We start from the raw sequence: 15,167 nt of genomic DNA on the forward strand, positions 1-15,167 counted from the left end.
TAAAGTACTGGGGTTTAAGGTTAGATGGTGGTTTTCTCTCACAGGACTGAGGTGCTTTTCCACCAAAGGCCAAGAGGGCCCAGACCAACTGACAGTCAGCCTTCTGTCTGACGGTAGTGGGCTCTAGGCATGACCCCAGATGAATGGCCTTGGGGCTCTCGGGGTGACCCTGGAAGAGTGACCTCGGAATTCTGGGGGTGGGGAGGGAATCGGTTACACCAACATATACTTCATGGGAATCACTTACGTGCCAAATGTTACGTTTTTATTACTGGTATATTGATAATTCCCTTATGAACACAAAAAAAACAACAAAACTGTAAATGCAAAAGCAACTAGTGTTAGGTAAAATTTGAGGCATTTGAGAAATTACATTTTTAAAAAAAATTTCAGGCGCAGTTCTGGCGATAGAGTAATTGGAATCAAAACTTGGAAAGAAATATTTACAATTTTAATTAGTACACAAAATATGTATACAGCATTATCTTCTTTGCAAGACTGATTTGAAGCTGAAAACAAGGTTTGCAACTAGTTCAGCAAAAATGTTACTTTTAAATGTTAATTATGGCTGATTTATATGCTTTAGTTTGATTTGTGTGAGATTAGGAAGGTCACATTTTGTCCTTCTTGTACCAAGTTCACCATATGATTTTGGTTGGAAGCTGAATACAATAATCACAAAGGGGCTTGTATAGAACTGAAGAAAAATTGGATTCTGCATGGGATTTATAACACAATGTGGTCAGGCTATAAACTTTTAGTAATAACTTTACTGGATTTCTTTTCCTAGTAAAACCATAGCCCTTACATGTAAAGTTAATGTGAAAATGCCAAATAAGGGTGCGGTGGCTCTGTGGCTCAGGATCTGCACCTGTGGCTGGAAGGTTGAGAGGAATCCTACTCCGCTGGGCCCCTGAACAAGGCCTTTAACCCAAACTGCTCCAGGGGCGCCGTATAAATGGCTGACCCTGCGCTCTGATCCCAAGCTTCTCTCCTTGTCTGTTTGTCTCATGGAGACATTGTATATGCCCAATAAAGTGATCTTTTTCTAAGGGAACTAGCCTATCTGCAGCATCATTAGAATACATGTAAATATTTTCTAATTATTAAAAAGGAAAAATATTTTTACAAGGTATGGTGCTACAGCACTTTGTGAAGTTGCCTGGTTAAGTCTCGGGTCACAGTTCTTTAGTCTTGACAGAGCTGTTACAGATAGGACTGTTGCTCCCATTGATTTGTATGATCCTCTAGAAAGGTGCACTTTGGAAATGGAGCAAAGGCCGCAGTGGATGTAATAGTTTCAGGGAAAATGTTGAAGGTTTCTGTTTCACCGGGGTGTGGCAATGAGCTGGTATGCTTGGGGAATGTTTGCAAAAGAGCTGGGCACTGGAGTCACGTCAAGAGAATGTGGCCCTCCGGGACAGGTGAAAGAGAACTTCTGCAATAGTGATGTGAACACGATGAAAATCTCTGCATAAGCCAGACTCTCCCCTGCACAGGAACGGTGCCCTGAGAGAAAGGAAGACAGGAAAGAGGTAACATCCTGAAGACACATTTAGGAGCACATAACCACGCTTCGATCCAAGCATGGATTTAAGTATGGTTAATAATTACTTACAGTACCCAAACACCAATATCCCTGTATATCTATATGCATACTTAGCTGAGACATAAGGCAAGGTTCATTATACAAACTACTCATGCCTCACTCTTTAGTAGGAGACTAATGGTACTCAGGTTAACAGCAATTCAAACCAATAAAAACACAAGAAGGTTCCAACATTTGCAGTAAACTGGAGCTTGATATGATCAGCTCAAAGCTCACAATCCTTGAATCCTGAAACAACACCAGCTCACTAATTTTCAGTGATACGGTACCTGCAGAAAACACCAAGAAAGCTGGGTTCTTTTTGAAGGAGCCATCTCCATTCAGGAAGTGCTGGGGGTAGAAGGAGTCTGGTGAGGCCCACTGCTCCTCATCTCTCAGCACTGAATGAAGCAGAGGAATCACTGTGGTACCCTGGACACACAACAGGAACAGGAGAGACACTAGACCATCATCATTAAATCCTCATCTCCAAACCAACTGGAATGCTATTTCCACATATTTCACTATGGGTATTGTAGGGTGATGCCTTCATGGCCAGAGCCATGATAGGACTGGATCCCACACACTCTAGCCATCTTCAGTAAACTGCTATTCAGACTGTACTTGTATTTGAAAATTAATGCATGGGCCCTTTGGACTGCTCCATTACTCTTACTAACATAGAAAAAGAGATGCAATATTTGCATATGAAATGCATACTTGAACATATTCTACAACTGGCACTTTGATGAGACACTCAAGCCTCACGCACTACCTGTTTAGAGGGAAGCCTGGTACACATCAATACATTTTTCTAGGCCATGCCTTGACTGATTGCAGAATCAAATATATTGTCTGCTGCCCAAGGCTGATCTTGAGTGTTGAAAGGGGTGGACACTGGACAGTAGCCCAGTACTCACAGGTAATAGTGCTATGCAGGCAAAGGACCATGATCACTCACCGCGGGGATGGTATAGCCCCTGAAGGAGATGTTCTGGGTGGCCATGTGAGGCAGGTTCATAGGTACGACGTCAAGGAGACGCTGGACCTCATGGATAACTGCATTTGTGAAGGGCATGGCCTTGAGGTCCTCCAAGGCCGGGTGGCGCTGTGCACCAATCACAGCGTCAATCTCCTTCTGGATCCTCTCTGAGAGACAGAAGCAGAGGAGACCGTCAGGCTAGATAAGATTCATTATTTGCCTCACCTGTGAGCTTCACAATTAAAATGTCTTCTTTTCTGCTTTTGTTTCAGTAGCTAATTATTAAACAAATTAAAATATTTCTCTAGGCTGAATTATTATTCCTTGTACTGAAGTCTCTCATGTTATCCTAGAAAAATCCCCTAAGATTTAAATGCTGTTATGCCAGTGGTGGGGGGAGGCATAGCAAGTCTAAAACTTTCACATCTCGATCGCACTAGTCAAGACCTTACTCAGAAAGCTCTTACTCACAATCCTCTTCCTCAGATTTTAAACCATGTGATAGAGCCTTGTTCCGATCAGTTCTGGCTAAGTAATCTGCAGTGAGTTTTGGAGGAGGATGGAAGGGAAGGAGTTTTGAATGAGGGAAGACAGAATTTTGGAAGATGTCCTAATGTAGACACCACAAGTATAGGTTTTAATACCATGGCAGATTCCTGTTTGCTTTAACTATCTCACCTTGAACACGAGGGTGCTTGATTACCAGCATCAGAGCATATCTCAGCGTTGTGCTCGTGGTCTCAGCACCAGCAATGAACAGACCCAGGATGGTGTACACCATGTTATTATTGTGGAATTCGGTAGAAGAGCTGTCCTTTTCCTGCAAGGAAAAAATGAATCAAAGAATCAAGATTAAATTTGAATCTGTGTTCACAGAAACAAAATGTAGAATTCTTTGGTTTACTCTTAGTGCAGGAAGCAACAGAAATTTAGGAATTTGCTTTGAGAAACAAAAAAAAATTCTAACATAAGTTTAGCTATGTTATGATTTTCAGCAACTAACAGTGAAGATATTTGATAGCACACGTATTGGCATAGACTGCAGTGTTATTAAAGTTTGGAAACAGAAATGATACTTGCTTAAAATTTGATATCAGATGTCAGACCTCTTTTACGGTAGCATACACATTCATTTGAAATCCATATTAAACTAAATTAGCTTCATCCAACAACAGTCTGCAATAATTATAAACAAAGCACACTAACGGGGAAAGTTATGTAATGGGGAGAAGTAAAAGTGAAGCCATATATTAAAATTGAGACCTGCAGTTTAAGATTTACAGCTTGCTCAACTCACAGAAAATAATGCGAAATCGGACGCCCTTTATCAGGAGTAAGAATGTACTGTGAGCCCTTGTCTTGATGTGTCGATGTAGATAGTTCTCTACCTGTTCCATCTTGAGAAGGAAGCAGTCAATGAAATCCCGAGGGCAGCTGGGGTTCAGAGTCTTCTTGTGTGTACAGATCTCCTCCATTAAAAAATCAGCCAGCTGCTCAGCACAGGAGAATATCTGCCTGTGTGGACCTGGAAGGTACTCCAGGAGTTTGGGGAAGGTGTTGTACAGCTGTTGAAAAGGAAGAAAATAATATCCCTTCATGAAATTAACTGGGACAATTGAAAAAGTCTGGAACCCAACATGCTTACACTTGTACATCAAATACTGCCTTTAAAGTTTAAATTAATTGCAGTCTTGTAGCAGCACATTAAAACCTTTGAGTGTAATTTCTTACTTTGCAAAGTTATAAACTGCTATTCTGTTAAAAACAGAAAACATTTTCCCCCATTATCTATTTATTACAGCTTTAAAGTAATAACTTGAGTTCTTAATTCACATTCTGTTCTTCGTGTACAGTTGCCAATGCTTAAACGGATATCTTTTTGTTAAGGGTGAAAATGGCATCTATTTTGAACTGTTTCAAGCAGACCTTACCTGGCCCCATGGCCCACGTACACCACTTAACATTTCACTAAGCAGATGTAGCAGGTGTGCAAATCTTGGATCCTTATAGTCAAAGCGCTCCCCAAATACCAATGAGCAGATGACATTGCACCCTGCAAGATTCAGTAAGTTTGTAGGCTCACAGGGAGTACCTGGGAGAGAGACAGGGAAAATATAAACACCCAAGACTTTAGAATCAACAGTGAAAAACAAACGAATGTAATCTGTATGTGGACGTGCATTTCAAACTGAGAACAATGGGTACTTATTAAAACAGAGGATTGTGGGAACCTGGAACAAGCTGCCCAGCTATGTTGATGATACTACCACCCTGGCTTCTTTAATGAAGCAGCTGGACGAGACCCACAGATCAATTAGCTACTAGCAAACAAATGAGCTATGTGGGCCAATAGACCTCTCGTCACCGGTAACCTTAAAATTATCTCTGACAGATTACAGTAATTACTTAATTAGTTAACAGAGACAGAGGACACCTTGTATGTTTTTTTTTTAAAAGGGAAGTATGATCTTCTGTAATGTTATTTCTTCAAATATGTTGAAATATCAACACAGGACAGTGAATTTGCAAATATTCATATACTGTACACACACATCACAAGTACTTGAAGAAATCCGTTCTTTGTGTTCATGAGTGCACAGCCTGTACTTGTTTCTCCATAGTGGGTGTGTTCTGTTAAGTTAATTTTTTACAATATAACAATTGTACTCTTTTTATGCAATTTGACTTGTCCAAGATGTGATCATACAAATGTCTTATGAAATAAGTCTAATTAAGTGATTTTATTGAAAAGACTTTAACATGCATTTTTAAGTAGCTTATTAGTTTTGTAAAGGAAATACCGATTGTAACAGGAATGGGCTGCAGAGATATTAGTATAGCTAAGTAGAGCACAGAAATAACACAATTTCACTGAAGACTGTCCTCATTCAATATGGTTTTGAAAATGCTGTTCTTTCTTTTAATAAACACTTTAAAAGTTTTGTTTTTGGATGGTATTTCATCCGATAGCCTTATGCTTCCATGGCAGCCTTATTTTGAGATTTTAAATTGCTGTGCAGTTGCTGAGTTTTTTAATGATCTACATTAAAATGCCATGTCACCAGAGGCCACTAAGTCTTGGAATATTAAATTTATCTTCCGGAACCATGCAATTACCTGGTTCATAAAATTTAGTGCAAAGTATTACATGCAGATAAAAACATTAATCAAAATAAATAAAAAAAACATCCCAAATTGTTTAACAAGTAAATGAATAAGATAAAAAATAAAGCAATTTCTAAACAGATTTAAATGAATGGATTGAAGGATTAAAATGAACTAAAATCAGAAGTAAAAAAAGATAATATAAGTGTCAGTAAATAAAATAATATTGCAATATTGCAATGGAGACTAAAATAAATGACAAAGGTTCTTTCAGTATAACAATATCCGTTGAAACCAAAAGGATGAATTAAAATGTATCTGGGACAATAATGGGACAGCTCAAGAAAATGGAAGAGACTGGCAGATGTACTACAGTAAATTAATATTTCACTATGGTGTTCAATCAGTCGATAATTAGTGATTTAAATCATATTAGCATAGAAGAGGCAGAAGTGTTTGTATTATAAGAAGCACTCAAGACTAATACATATCCAGCACCCTATAGTACATTTTGAATGGTACTGAAGGATACAAGGGATGATCTCCATAAGCAATCAACAACTCGTAACAGCTGCTAAAGATGGGTGGTATCCAAATACTAAAGAATTACTAATGTAGTTCCCTCTCATAAGAAAGGTGACAAATATGAACCAATAAACTACAGTGCCTCGAAAAAATATTCATACCCTTTCTATTTTGCCCATTTTGTGAAATTATAGAGAAGTAGTGTTACAGTAAATGTCAATGGATAATAAGATAAAGGGAAAAAATGGAATACTGTTAGTTGAGTGCATACTGTAAGTATAATAATGTAATAATGTTTCTTTATTAGCCCTATACAATTTCTTGCATTAGGAATGTGTCTTTTCGCATACCCCAGCTTTTCTCCAGGGAGACACAGACACAGAGACAGGGAGAGAAGCTTGGGGTCAGAACGCAGGGTCTGCCATTGTACAGCGCCCCTGGAGCAGTTGGGCGCCTGGAGCCTTGCTCAGGGGCCCAACGGAGTAGGATTCCTCTGCCGGCCGCGGGATTTGAACCGGCAACCTTCCGGTCCTTAGCCACAGAGCCACCGCTCCGCCCAATATTTAAGTATTCAGTATAAGTATAAGTATTCAGACATGAGAACTTAATATTTGTTGTAAAAAACTTTGACGGCAATTGAAGCAGCAAATATTTTAACGGACCTTTCTACAAACTCTGCGCACTGCCTTATTGCAAATTTGCAGATTTTTTCAAATTCAATCCGGTTGCTTGCAGATCGGCTATGGATAGAATTTTTAAAGTCCTTCCACAGATTTTCAGTATGATTCAAATCAGGACTTTGTCTGGTCCTCTCAAAGACATTCACTTAGTTATTTTAAACTATTTCAGTGTAGTTTTGGTCTTGTGTTTTGTATCATTGTCTTGTTGAAAGGTGATTTTTTAGCAACAATTTTAGGTCTTTCTCCATGATGTGACGGTGCTTTGCTCCATCTATGCTTCTATCAGTCTTGACAGCAGCCAAAATGCTGCCAAAACCATACTTGCAAGACATGATGGTGCTGACTGAGTGAATCCCATGTACTAGGTTTACATCAGATGTAATATACTAACTTTGAATTTAGACCACAAAGTACCAATGTTATCTTGTCTGACCTTGTAAGCTTCTGCTACCTGTATGCAGTACACAGGGATCTGAGATGTTTTATTTTATTTCCATACATGGAAAAATGTTGACCTATAGATATTTCCTCCCATCTAAGCCTCTGAAAATTCCAAAATTTTTGGAAAAGACTTTTGTTTTGTTGAAAAAAAACCCTGTTGTTTTAAATAAAGCCAGGAATCCCCCTGGACTGTAATATACAACTGTCTTTTAGTATTTCATGTGTGAAGATTCCCTGAGCCAGTATATCAGGAGCAGGAATCTTCTACATATGGTAATAACGGTGGGACCAGCCCCACTGCTGTCTGTTTCTCTTAACTCCTCTGTGCTGTGCAGCTCTTATTTTCTCTTGCCCCCTGTGCAGCTCTTATGAACCCCCTCTCCCCCATGTGCTGTGCAGCTCCTGTTTTCTCTTGCCCCCTGAATGCTGCTCATCTCCCCTTTCTCCCTTGTCCGCTCTATGGCTCTCACCCTCTGCGCTGCACAGTTCCTTGGCCAGGTGCTTGGCCTCCTCTTGAATGCTCTGTTCCGTTCTCTTCTGGCCCGTGACGAAATCTCTGAGTGTCCGGAATGTGAATTCCCTTAATTGCCGCCAGCGCTCTCCATTACTGGTTCCCAGTCCTGAGTGATGGAGGAACAAAGGGACAAATACATTCAATCACATTTTGTCAAAAAAAGTTTTTATTCCAAAGCCACAACTTTAATGTCTGTGTCCTGCACTGATGTGCATCTTCTTATTCATATTTCTTCAAATATGACAGAACAGACTGTTTGAAGCGCCTGCGTGTGACATCGACGACTCCATCAATAACCAATTTTTTGTGTAAAATGCAAAAATTCCCAGACTAATTCAAATAATCAGATTTCACTTTGCCACACAAAGGTTAGTTAGTCAAATGCTGGAATAAAATGAAGGCTTGAAGTAATACCAGTAGTAATAGTGAAAGTATTCTAAAGGATTTTTGCAAATAATCATCTACCTTGTTTATTGCTTTTTTCCTGTTGTTCTGTGCTCAGTGATACATATATTTGGTGTGGATACTATAAAACTGTTCTTCAGATAGTTGTCAGTATATTTTCACGTAATTGTTCCAACAAGGTGAAAAGCAAGACATAATAATTTCATGTGTTTTTTTGCTTTCACTTAGATTTTAATTTGTCGATCTACCCAAACATCCACCTTTGCCAAAGGGAAAGGCGACACACATAAGAATTTGGAGTTAACATTCTGCAAGAAATGTCTGAAAGATTGCAGCTGGCTGGCTGCCATTGAAAGTCACACCCTCCACAGGGATTAATGGGTTAATAGTATGTAGAGCTTTTCTTACCATAGCCCTTGTTAATTCGGCTGAGGACAGGAATGGGTGCCCTCCCAGCAAACTGCTCTGCCTTGTCCACTAGGGCTTCCTGAACTGTTTTGAACCCGACCAGAACCACAACCCGTTTAACACCAAAGTAAACTGTAAGTACTGGACCATAGGTCTTGCTGAGCTAGAAGGACAGATAGGAGGGGGAGAAGAGATAATCAGTATATACAGTGCCGGATTTCCCATTAGGCAGTACAGCACTTAGAAATAGGATTTTGAATCGCACACCTGGAATATACTGTGTCATTAAAGTGCACAATACACACTAACATTTGTTTAAGAATAAAAGCTTGCAGTAATAGAGTTATTAATTTTTATTACTACTACTACTATTACATTACTTGATCTTTAAGAAGACAAAATACATTAAAAAATTATAAAGGAAAATTAAGCAGTTTGTAATTAACAAAACATACAGATTAATTTACAAACTATTATACTTTTCAAAGAAGCATAAAAGTGAACTGCAAAGAGAAAAGAGAACTGCAAACTGAAACAGTGACTTTTATTACGAATTATGTTGAACGTGTTTTTACTTAGGTTTTCAGATGCATGGTGCAGTGTCTGTGGATCGAGTGGTAAGCTTGCCTAAGGAGTGCCTTTTCTTATTTTACTGCACACTCACAGTCTGGGATGGGTGGGAAATATCAAAAGCAGAACTATTTGTGTTGAAAAAAACATGTTTGACGGTGTTCTGTGTCTTAACTGTATGGGTGTGGCCTGCATGCGTTTGGGCAAGCTCCCAATTAACATTCAGTTTTCAACCTGAACACCAACAATATAAAATTTATTTTTTTTGCCTGCTATAATAGTAGAAGAGAAATACTATGCTTTTCCACTGGACTGTTTTATAGTCTAGCTAAATAAAAGAAACTATAATAAACTTCCAGATAATAAACAGAAATGCTAAAACCACACAAGTGAGGAGAAAATGTGATACAAAGCTTTCCAATGTAAAGAATCAGAAGCATAAGTTATTCAGTCAAAAATCAGGATACATAACTGCCATTTGAAGCCAATATCAACCCAAATTGTGCCAACCCATAAATTCTACATTCAGATATCTTCATGTTTCAAATTACAGTGTAGTTCGACCTCCTAGGTCTTAGGAAATTATCAATTTTGCACAGTTGGGGCAGATTGACTTACATAAATACATAAAAATCTAGCATTTTGGGATTACTTTGGGTAAGATATTGTTCTCATTTTGCTAGATATTGTTTGTTTATTTATAACCCTAAATGGAGAAGTGATGTTGAAATCTGATCCCAAGGTTCCAAAGTACCAAAAAAGACTAGTCAATTAAAAGCATGAAGGCTACGTACAATTCTGTATATCAGTATTCGTAATTACTGTTATTACTATGATATGGTTGGGATGCAATTAAAAAAATGAGTGGTATGGAAGTATAATAAGCTTATGAGCACTGTATGACAACAGATGCGTATATTCTGAAACAACCACCAAACTGAATTTAAAATTAGCACTGGATACACCTGTTATCTACCCCACCTGTGAACAAGTGACGGCAAAGCATATCTGTGTTTAAGGCTCAATATTTTCCAGAAATGCAGGATGAAATGGATAGAACATTGGAACTCAGCTGCCCAGAAAAGGTGGTATAAGCTGTGTGCCATTGACCATTCAAGCCAAAACTGAAAATACAGTTCATCTAATACCCTCTCTTCATCTGCCCGGTTCCTAAAGAAATCATGTACTGTTGAATCTACTTTAAAGATGGACTTGACCACAGTGTATCTGGCAAGAGGAGCTCTTTTGTTCTCCTGATGCATTCCCTGTAACTGTTTATCACTTGTTTTTGGAATTATGGCCAATATTTCCTTACAGAACTGCGTCACGTCAGTGACATTTGAAGGTCTCCCTGACACTTCAGGTTCTCCCATATCTTAGATACAGATTTGGACATGGTCAAACCAAACTGCCAAATTCTTCTACAGGCATTCTGTTGTATCCAGTCATTTCCCAACCTCTTCATCCAATGTAGAGTCACACAGAGGCCAGAGTCTATCCTGGCAAGCCATTCTGGAGATGGAGATGTACAATACTTATATGTTTAGGGTCAGTGTCTTACAGTGTGACTGTCTTTCGGTGCGGCTTATGCTCATGAAAGGATGGCCATTTCTCTTCTGAATGTGCTGATAAAGCACTAAGTTCATGCCTTTCAATGAAGAAAGCTGCCCTGGACCTGAGACAGTAAAGGAGCCCCCAACCGTGACACTCCCACCTCAATGCTTGACAGCTGGGGTGTGGTCCTTCTGTTGCAACGCGATGTTTGGTTTTTAGCACACTAAAACGTTTCTCATTGTGTTCAGCACGTTCAACCTTGGAGTTGTCTATCCAAAGAAGGTTCTTCCTACATTCTTGTCCAGGTGGATGGCACCCTTCTTTTGTCAATACTCCCATGAAAACCACTCTCATTTAGTCCCTTCCTCATGGTGGTGGGATAAATACTGACCCTAACATACAGATCCTTAGAAGTTAATCTGGGGTTCTTTGTGACTTCCTGGATCATTTTCCAGATTGTTATTGAGGTGATCTTGGCTTGACGACCAGTTCTGGGTAGGGTCACTGTGGTCTTGAATAGTTTACATTTACTATCTGTCTGACAGTGCACTAATGGAGGACCAAATATTTAGATATAGTTTTAGATATTTCTTTTGATTGTGGCATGACACATTTCCACTAGCCTGTATGTTGGAGACCAAACTCACACAGCTCTTGGCAGAGCTGTCCACACTCAGATCTTGTGTACTTGTTAATCAGTTATTTAACCACCTGATTTTAAGTACCCCCTAACTGTGCTAACATAATTTGGGATTGAGTAATTATTTTACATACACAAATGATTCACTATTCGTTTTTTTTTATTTTGTACCATTGGGTCTCAAAACCATTGAAATTATAAATACAGTATAAACCTTGGTTTTATAAGAAAGGATTGTAATTCCTATTATTATATTATTTCCTCGACTCTGGATATACTGTGCGGTATATATTGTAGACTATAGTGAGAAAAGCTTCATATACAGGTAGCATGAATCAGAGAAACTTGAAACCCTGGGTAACCTTGGACGTCAGACAAAAAATATGTAGGGACGGAACACCCACAAATGTCGAAAGAAAATTCTAAGGAAAAACATAGTACATGTAATTAGTATTTTGTAAACCTTTTCAGATTATATTCTGCCTGGAGGCATATCACCTTCGAAAGCGACTACCACGTCAATGCTGTTTCTCTGCTACCCTATTAAATGCAAATTTTCTTTGTTATAATTTTTTTCCGTAACATAATTAAATAGATGCATTTTCTTTTGTTCGTCACATTTAGATATAAACTCGAACTGCACTGTGTACGATTGATAACTGCATTTACACAGTTAATGAACAGATTGACAAATATTTAGTTTTACACGTACGAACAAGTAAACGATCAATTAGAACCTGAAAGATGAATTGATAGCTATGCTACCTATTAACCAACTGGTACATTAAGCGCTTTTACTTATAACTTGAGGTAACAGCGTTTCCCAAGTACCCGTCCAATTGATTTTTCACACATGAGCCATTAAAATAATTTAGTTTACTGACATATAACGTAAAATAGAAAATGATAAATTTTGCATTTTATTATTCTAAACTGTCAAAACCAAGAATATGTAAATATAATTACAAATAAAAGGTAAAATATATTAAGCCCCGCTCGAAGCTTGGCTATTGTGCGTTTTGAAGATGGACACCTTAAGTAAAACAAAATTAAGTTGTTCAATTTCCAAGCCAAATTACATTAGAAGTAGTTCCAAAGATCATAGCTGACACACCGCTTTCCGCTTTCTGGAGCGTTAGTGTCTTGCTCTAGAGTACCCAACAAGCCACGATCTAATAATGGTAAATAAAACTTTTAAACACTTACCTTTACAAAACTTTTGAAGAGAGCCTTGCGGTCGAGCTGCAGGAGGTTTCCTATGACAGGCAGAGGAGGTGGTCCGGGGGGTAAATTTTGTTGTACGGTGCGCCGCTGTTTTAAAAGGACAGCCAGCACCAGTGTGAAGGCGCCTAGAGCGAGAGTAACTATCAACTCCATTGATGCTTCTCCTCTGCTTGTGCTGAGAGTTACGAAGGCCTTGACATTATTTATAAAAGAGGGCGTTCAGATAAAGTGAGAGATGGGTATGTGACTACTGCTAGCTTTTCATTAGAATTGCTATTTTAGAAATCACTTATGACATATTTCTCAACCGTGACCGCAGGTTCTCTGCTCGTCAGAAAACCTTGCTGAACAGGAATTTCTGCGTCATTTATACATTGTTTTGTAGCCAAGACAGCTCCTTTCCGAAACTTAAGACGTTTTAACACTGTCATGTTACTGTATATTGTCAGACATAAAATTACATATGGTTATACTAGATTGCTTCATCATATGTATGATTAAGGGATGCGTAGCGAAAACTTCCAGTTTCGGTATCTAGTAAGGTATCACCTTAGGTATTATGCATGAGCTGAGCATTTTTACAAGGCAGCAAAAAATAAAACTTTGAAATATAGTAAATTACTTTTTGCAAACAAGCATGTTTGTATATGTTTAATCTTACATACGTAATGAAGAAACAAACGAGCACGGACAGGTATCATCCTAGAGCTTTTAATATATACTGTGTGTATATATAAATCGGCAACATGTTAAATTAGTGCGTTAAATTATATGCTAAATTATTATTATTATTATTATTATTATTAATAATAATAATAATAATAATAATAATAATAATAATAATAATAAATGTTGTTTCCGGACTACAAGAACCAGGATTAAGTAAAATGTATCAAATGGCAAATTAAAAATAGGAAATTTGAGGACAGTGAATGGGAAATAGCTGATGCACTGAACAAGTATTTCACTAAGGTATTCACTAAAGAAGTTATGTATTGGATAGAATTATCATAGAAAAGGGAAATGTTTCACAAAGTAGAAGGATTTGTGTTTAATAAATCCCCAGGACCCAGCGCTAACTTACCAATACAAGAATACAATATAAGAATTGTACCCAGGAACTGGAGTATTGCTAATGTAGTGCCCATCCATACAAAGGGTGAGAAAATGGAATTAAGTGGAAAAAAGACCAATTTCCATCCAATTCTGATAGTCTTGACTCCCAAAGTAAGGAAATAGAAATGATGAAAAGACCTAAACCAGGGGCAAGTCTATATGAAAATCAAATCTTGAGAAATATGATGTATTTAGAAAAGTAAGGTCTTGCCTAACCAATGTGTTAAGAGTGCACTGAAAAAGCATGTATAGTGGTGGATACACATGAGGTACTTGATATGATGCATTTAGATTTTCAGAAGACTGGATCAAATTACTCAAAGTGATTAATTATCACATTCAGGGAATTTGGATTGAAAATTGTTTATTAAACAGAAAACAGAGGGCACAAATAATACTCAGATAATGGCGATGCAATTAGCAGAGGGCCATGGCGATCTGCAGTAGGATCCAGATTGGGGACTAATAAACTAGTCAAGCCTGCAGATGATAACAAATTAGAAGAATTAGCAAACACTTCAGAAGTAGCAGATGGAATATAAACGGTTTTACTGTAGATAAAATTCATGACCAGGCAAACACCTGGCTATTACATGCAGGTAGTAAAAACTCTGCTCTGTTTGTCTCCTAGTCCAAGTTACGAGGGGGAGAAGGATGATGCTGGGGTCTCCCTCCTCTGCTCTCAGTCGCTGGTGTTTGAGTTTTGAGTCCTCACTTGCAGCTGCTTTTTCTCCAAAGTCCCGAGTTCTCTGACTCGGGCTTTTTGAAACTGACGCTCACACTCTCGGGGGGAGGTAGTGTTCCTTGGATGTTTTGGGTGTGGGCTGAGCTAACTGCTCAGGGCTTGTTAAAGAATTGGCAGTAACAATTAAAAAAGTAACAAGGGTAACAATTAAAAAATATAGCTGTATACAGTAGCTTGTATCATACTCCCACAACCTTTTGGGTAAAGAAGTGCCTTCTGTTCTTAGTTTTAAATGCAGTTCTACTCTGGATTGTCTTTGTTAATGCTTTTGAAGATTTTGAATACTTGTATCACATCCCCTCATTGTCTTCTATTTAACACTAACAAGTTAAAGTCCTTACAGTGTATCTGTCAGTGTAGGATATTTCTTTAAGCCCTGTGTTTGGTTGCTCTTCCCTGGATCAATTCCAGACAGGCAATATCTTTTCTGTAAAATAGAGACTGAAATTGTGCACAGCTTTCTAAATGAGGACTTAATAGTGTGTTGTACAATTTTAACAAAACAACCCCTTATTTAAATTCCATGCTTTTAACTACATCCTGACATTTTATTTGCATATTTAACTGCTTCTCAATATTGTCTAGAATGTGTGTTTATTTTGACACAATTTACATAAGTCTTTCTCATAAGCAGCCTCTTCTTGCTCAGCCTTTCCCAGTGTCTGTTAAT

At 38.2% G+C, this 15,167-nt stretch overlaps 1 protein-coding gene across 1 annotated transcript; it reads right to left on the bottom strand.

Moving 5' to 3' along the window:
* Nucleotides 1-429: 429 nt before the first annotated feature.
* Nucleotides 430-12,986, bottom strand: LOC148652508 (cytochrome P450 2C5-like). The gene is made up of 9 exons (XM_088599336.1): nt 12,619-12,986; nt 8,649-8,811; nt 7,792-7,941; nt 4,502-4,662; nt 3,959-4,135; nt 3,249-3,390; nt 2,550-2,737; nt 1,879-2,020; nt 430-1,509 (listed from the first exon to the last, which is right to left on the bottom strand). Exons 1-9 carry the CDS (start codon nt 12,787-12,789, stop codon nt 1,328-1,330), a joined length of 1,476 nt encoding a protein of 491 aa, XP_088455462.1. The 5' UTR covers nt 12,790-12,986; the 3' UTR covers nt 430-1,327.
* Between the last annotated feature and the right edge of the window lie 2,181 nt (nt 12,987-15,167).

This window comes from Lepisosteus platostomus, chromosome 11, assembly GCF_059453375.1.
Source record: "Lepisosteus platostomus isolate fLepPlt1 chromosome 11, fLepPlt1.hap1, whole genome shotgun sequence".
NCBI lineage: Eukaryota > Metazoa > Chordata > Actinopteri > Semionotiformes > Lepisosteidae > Lepisosteus > Lepisosteus platostomus.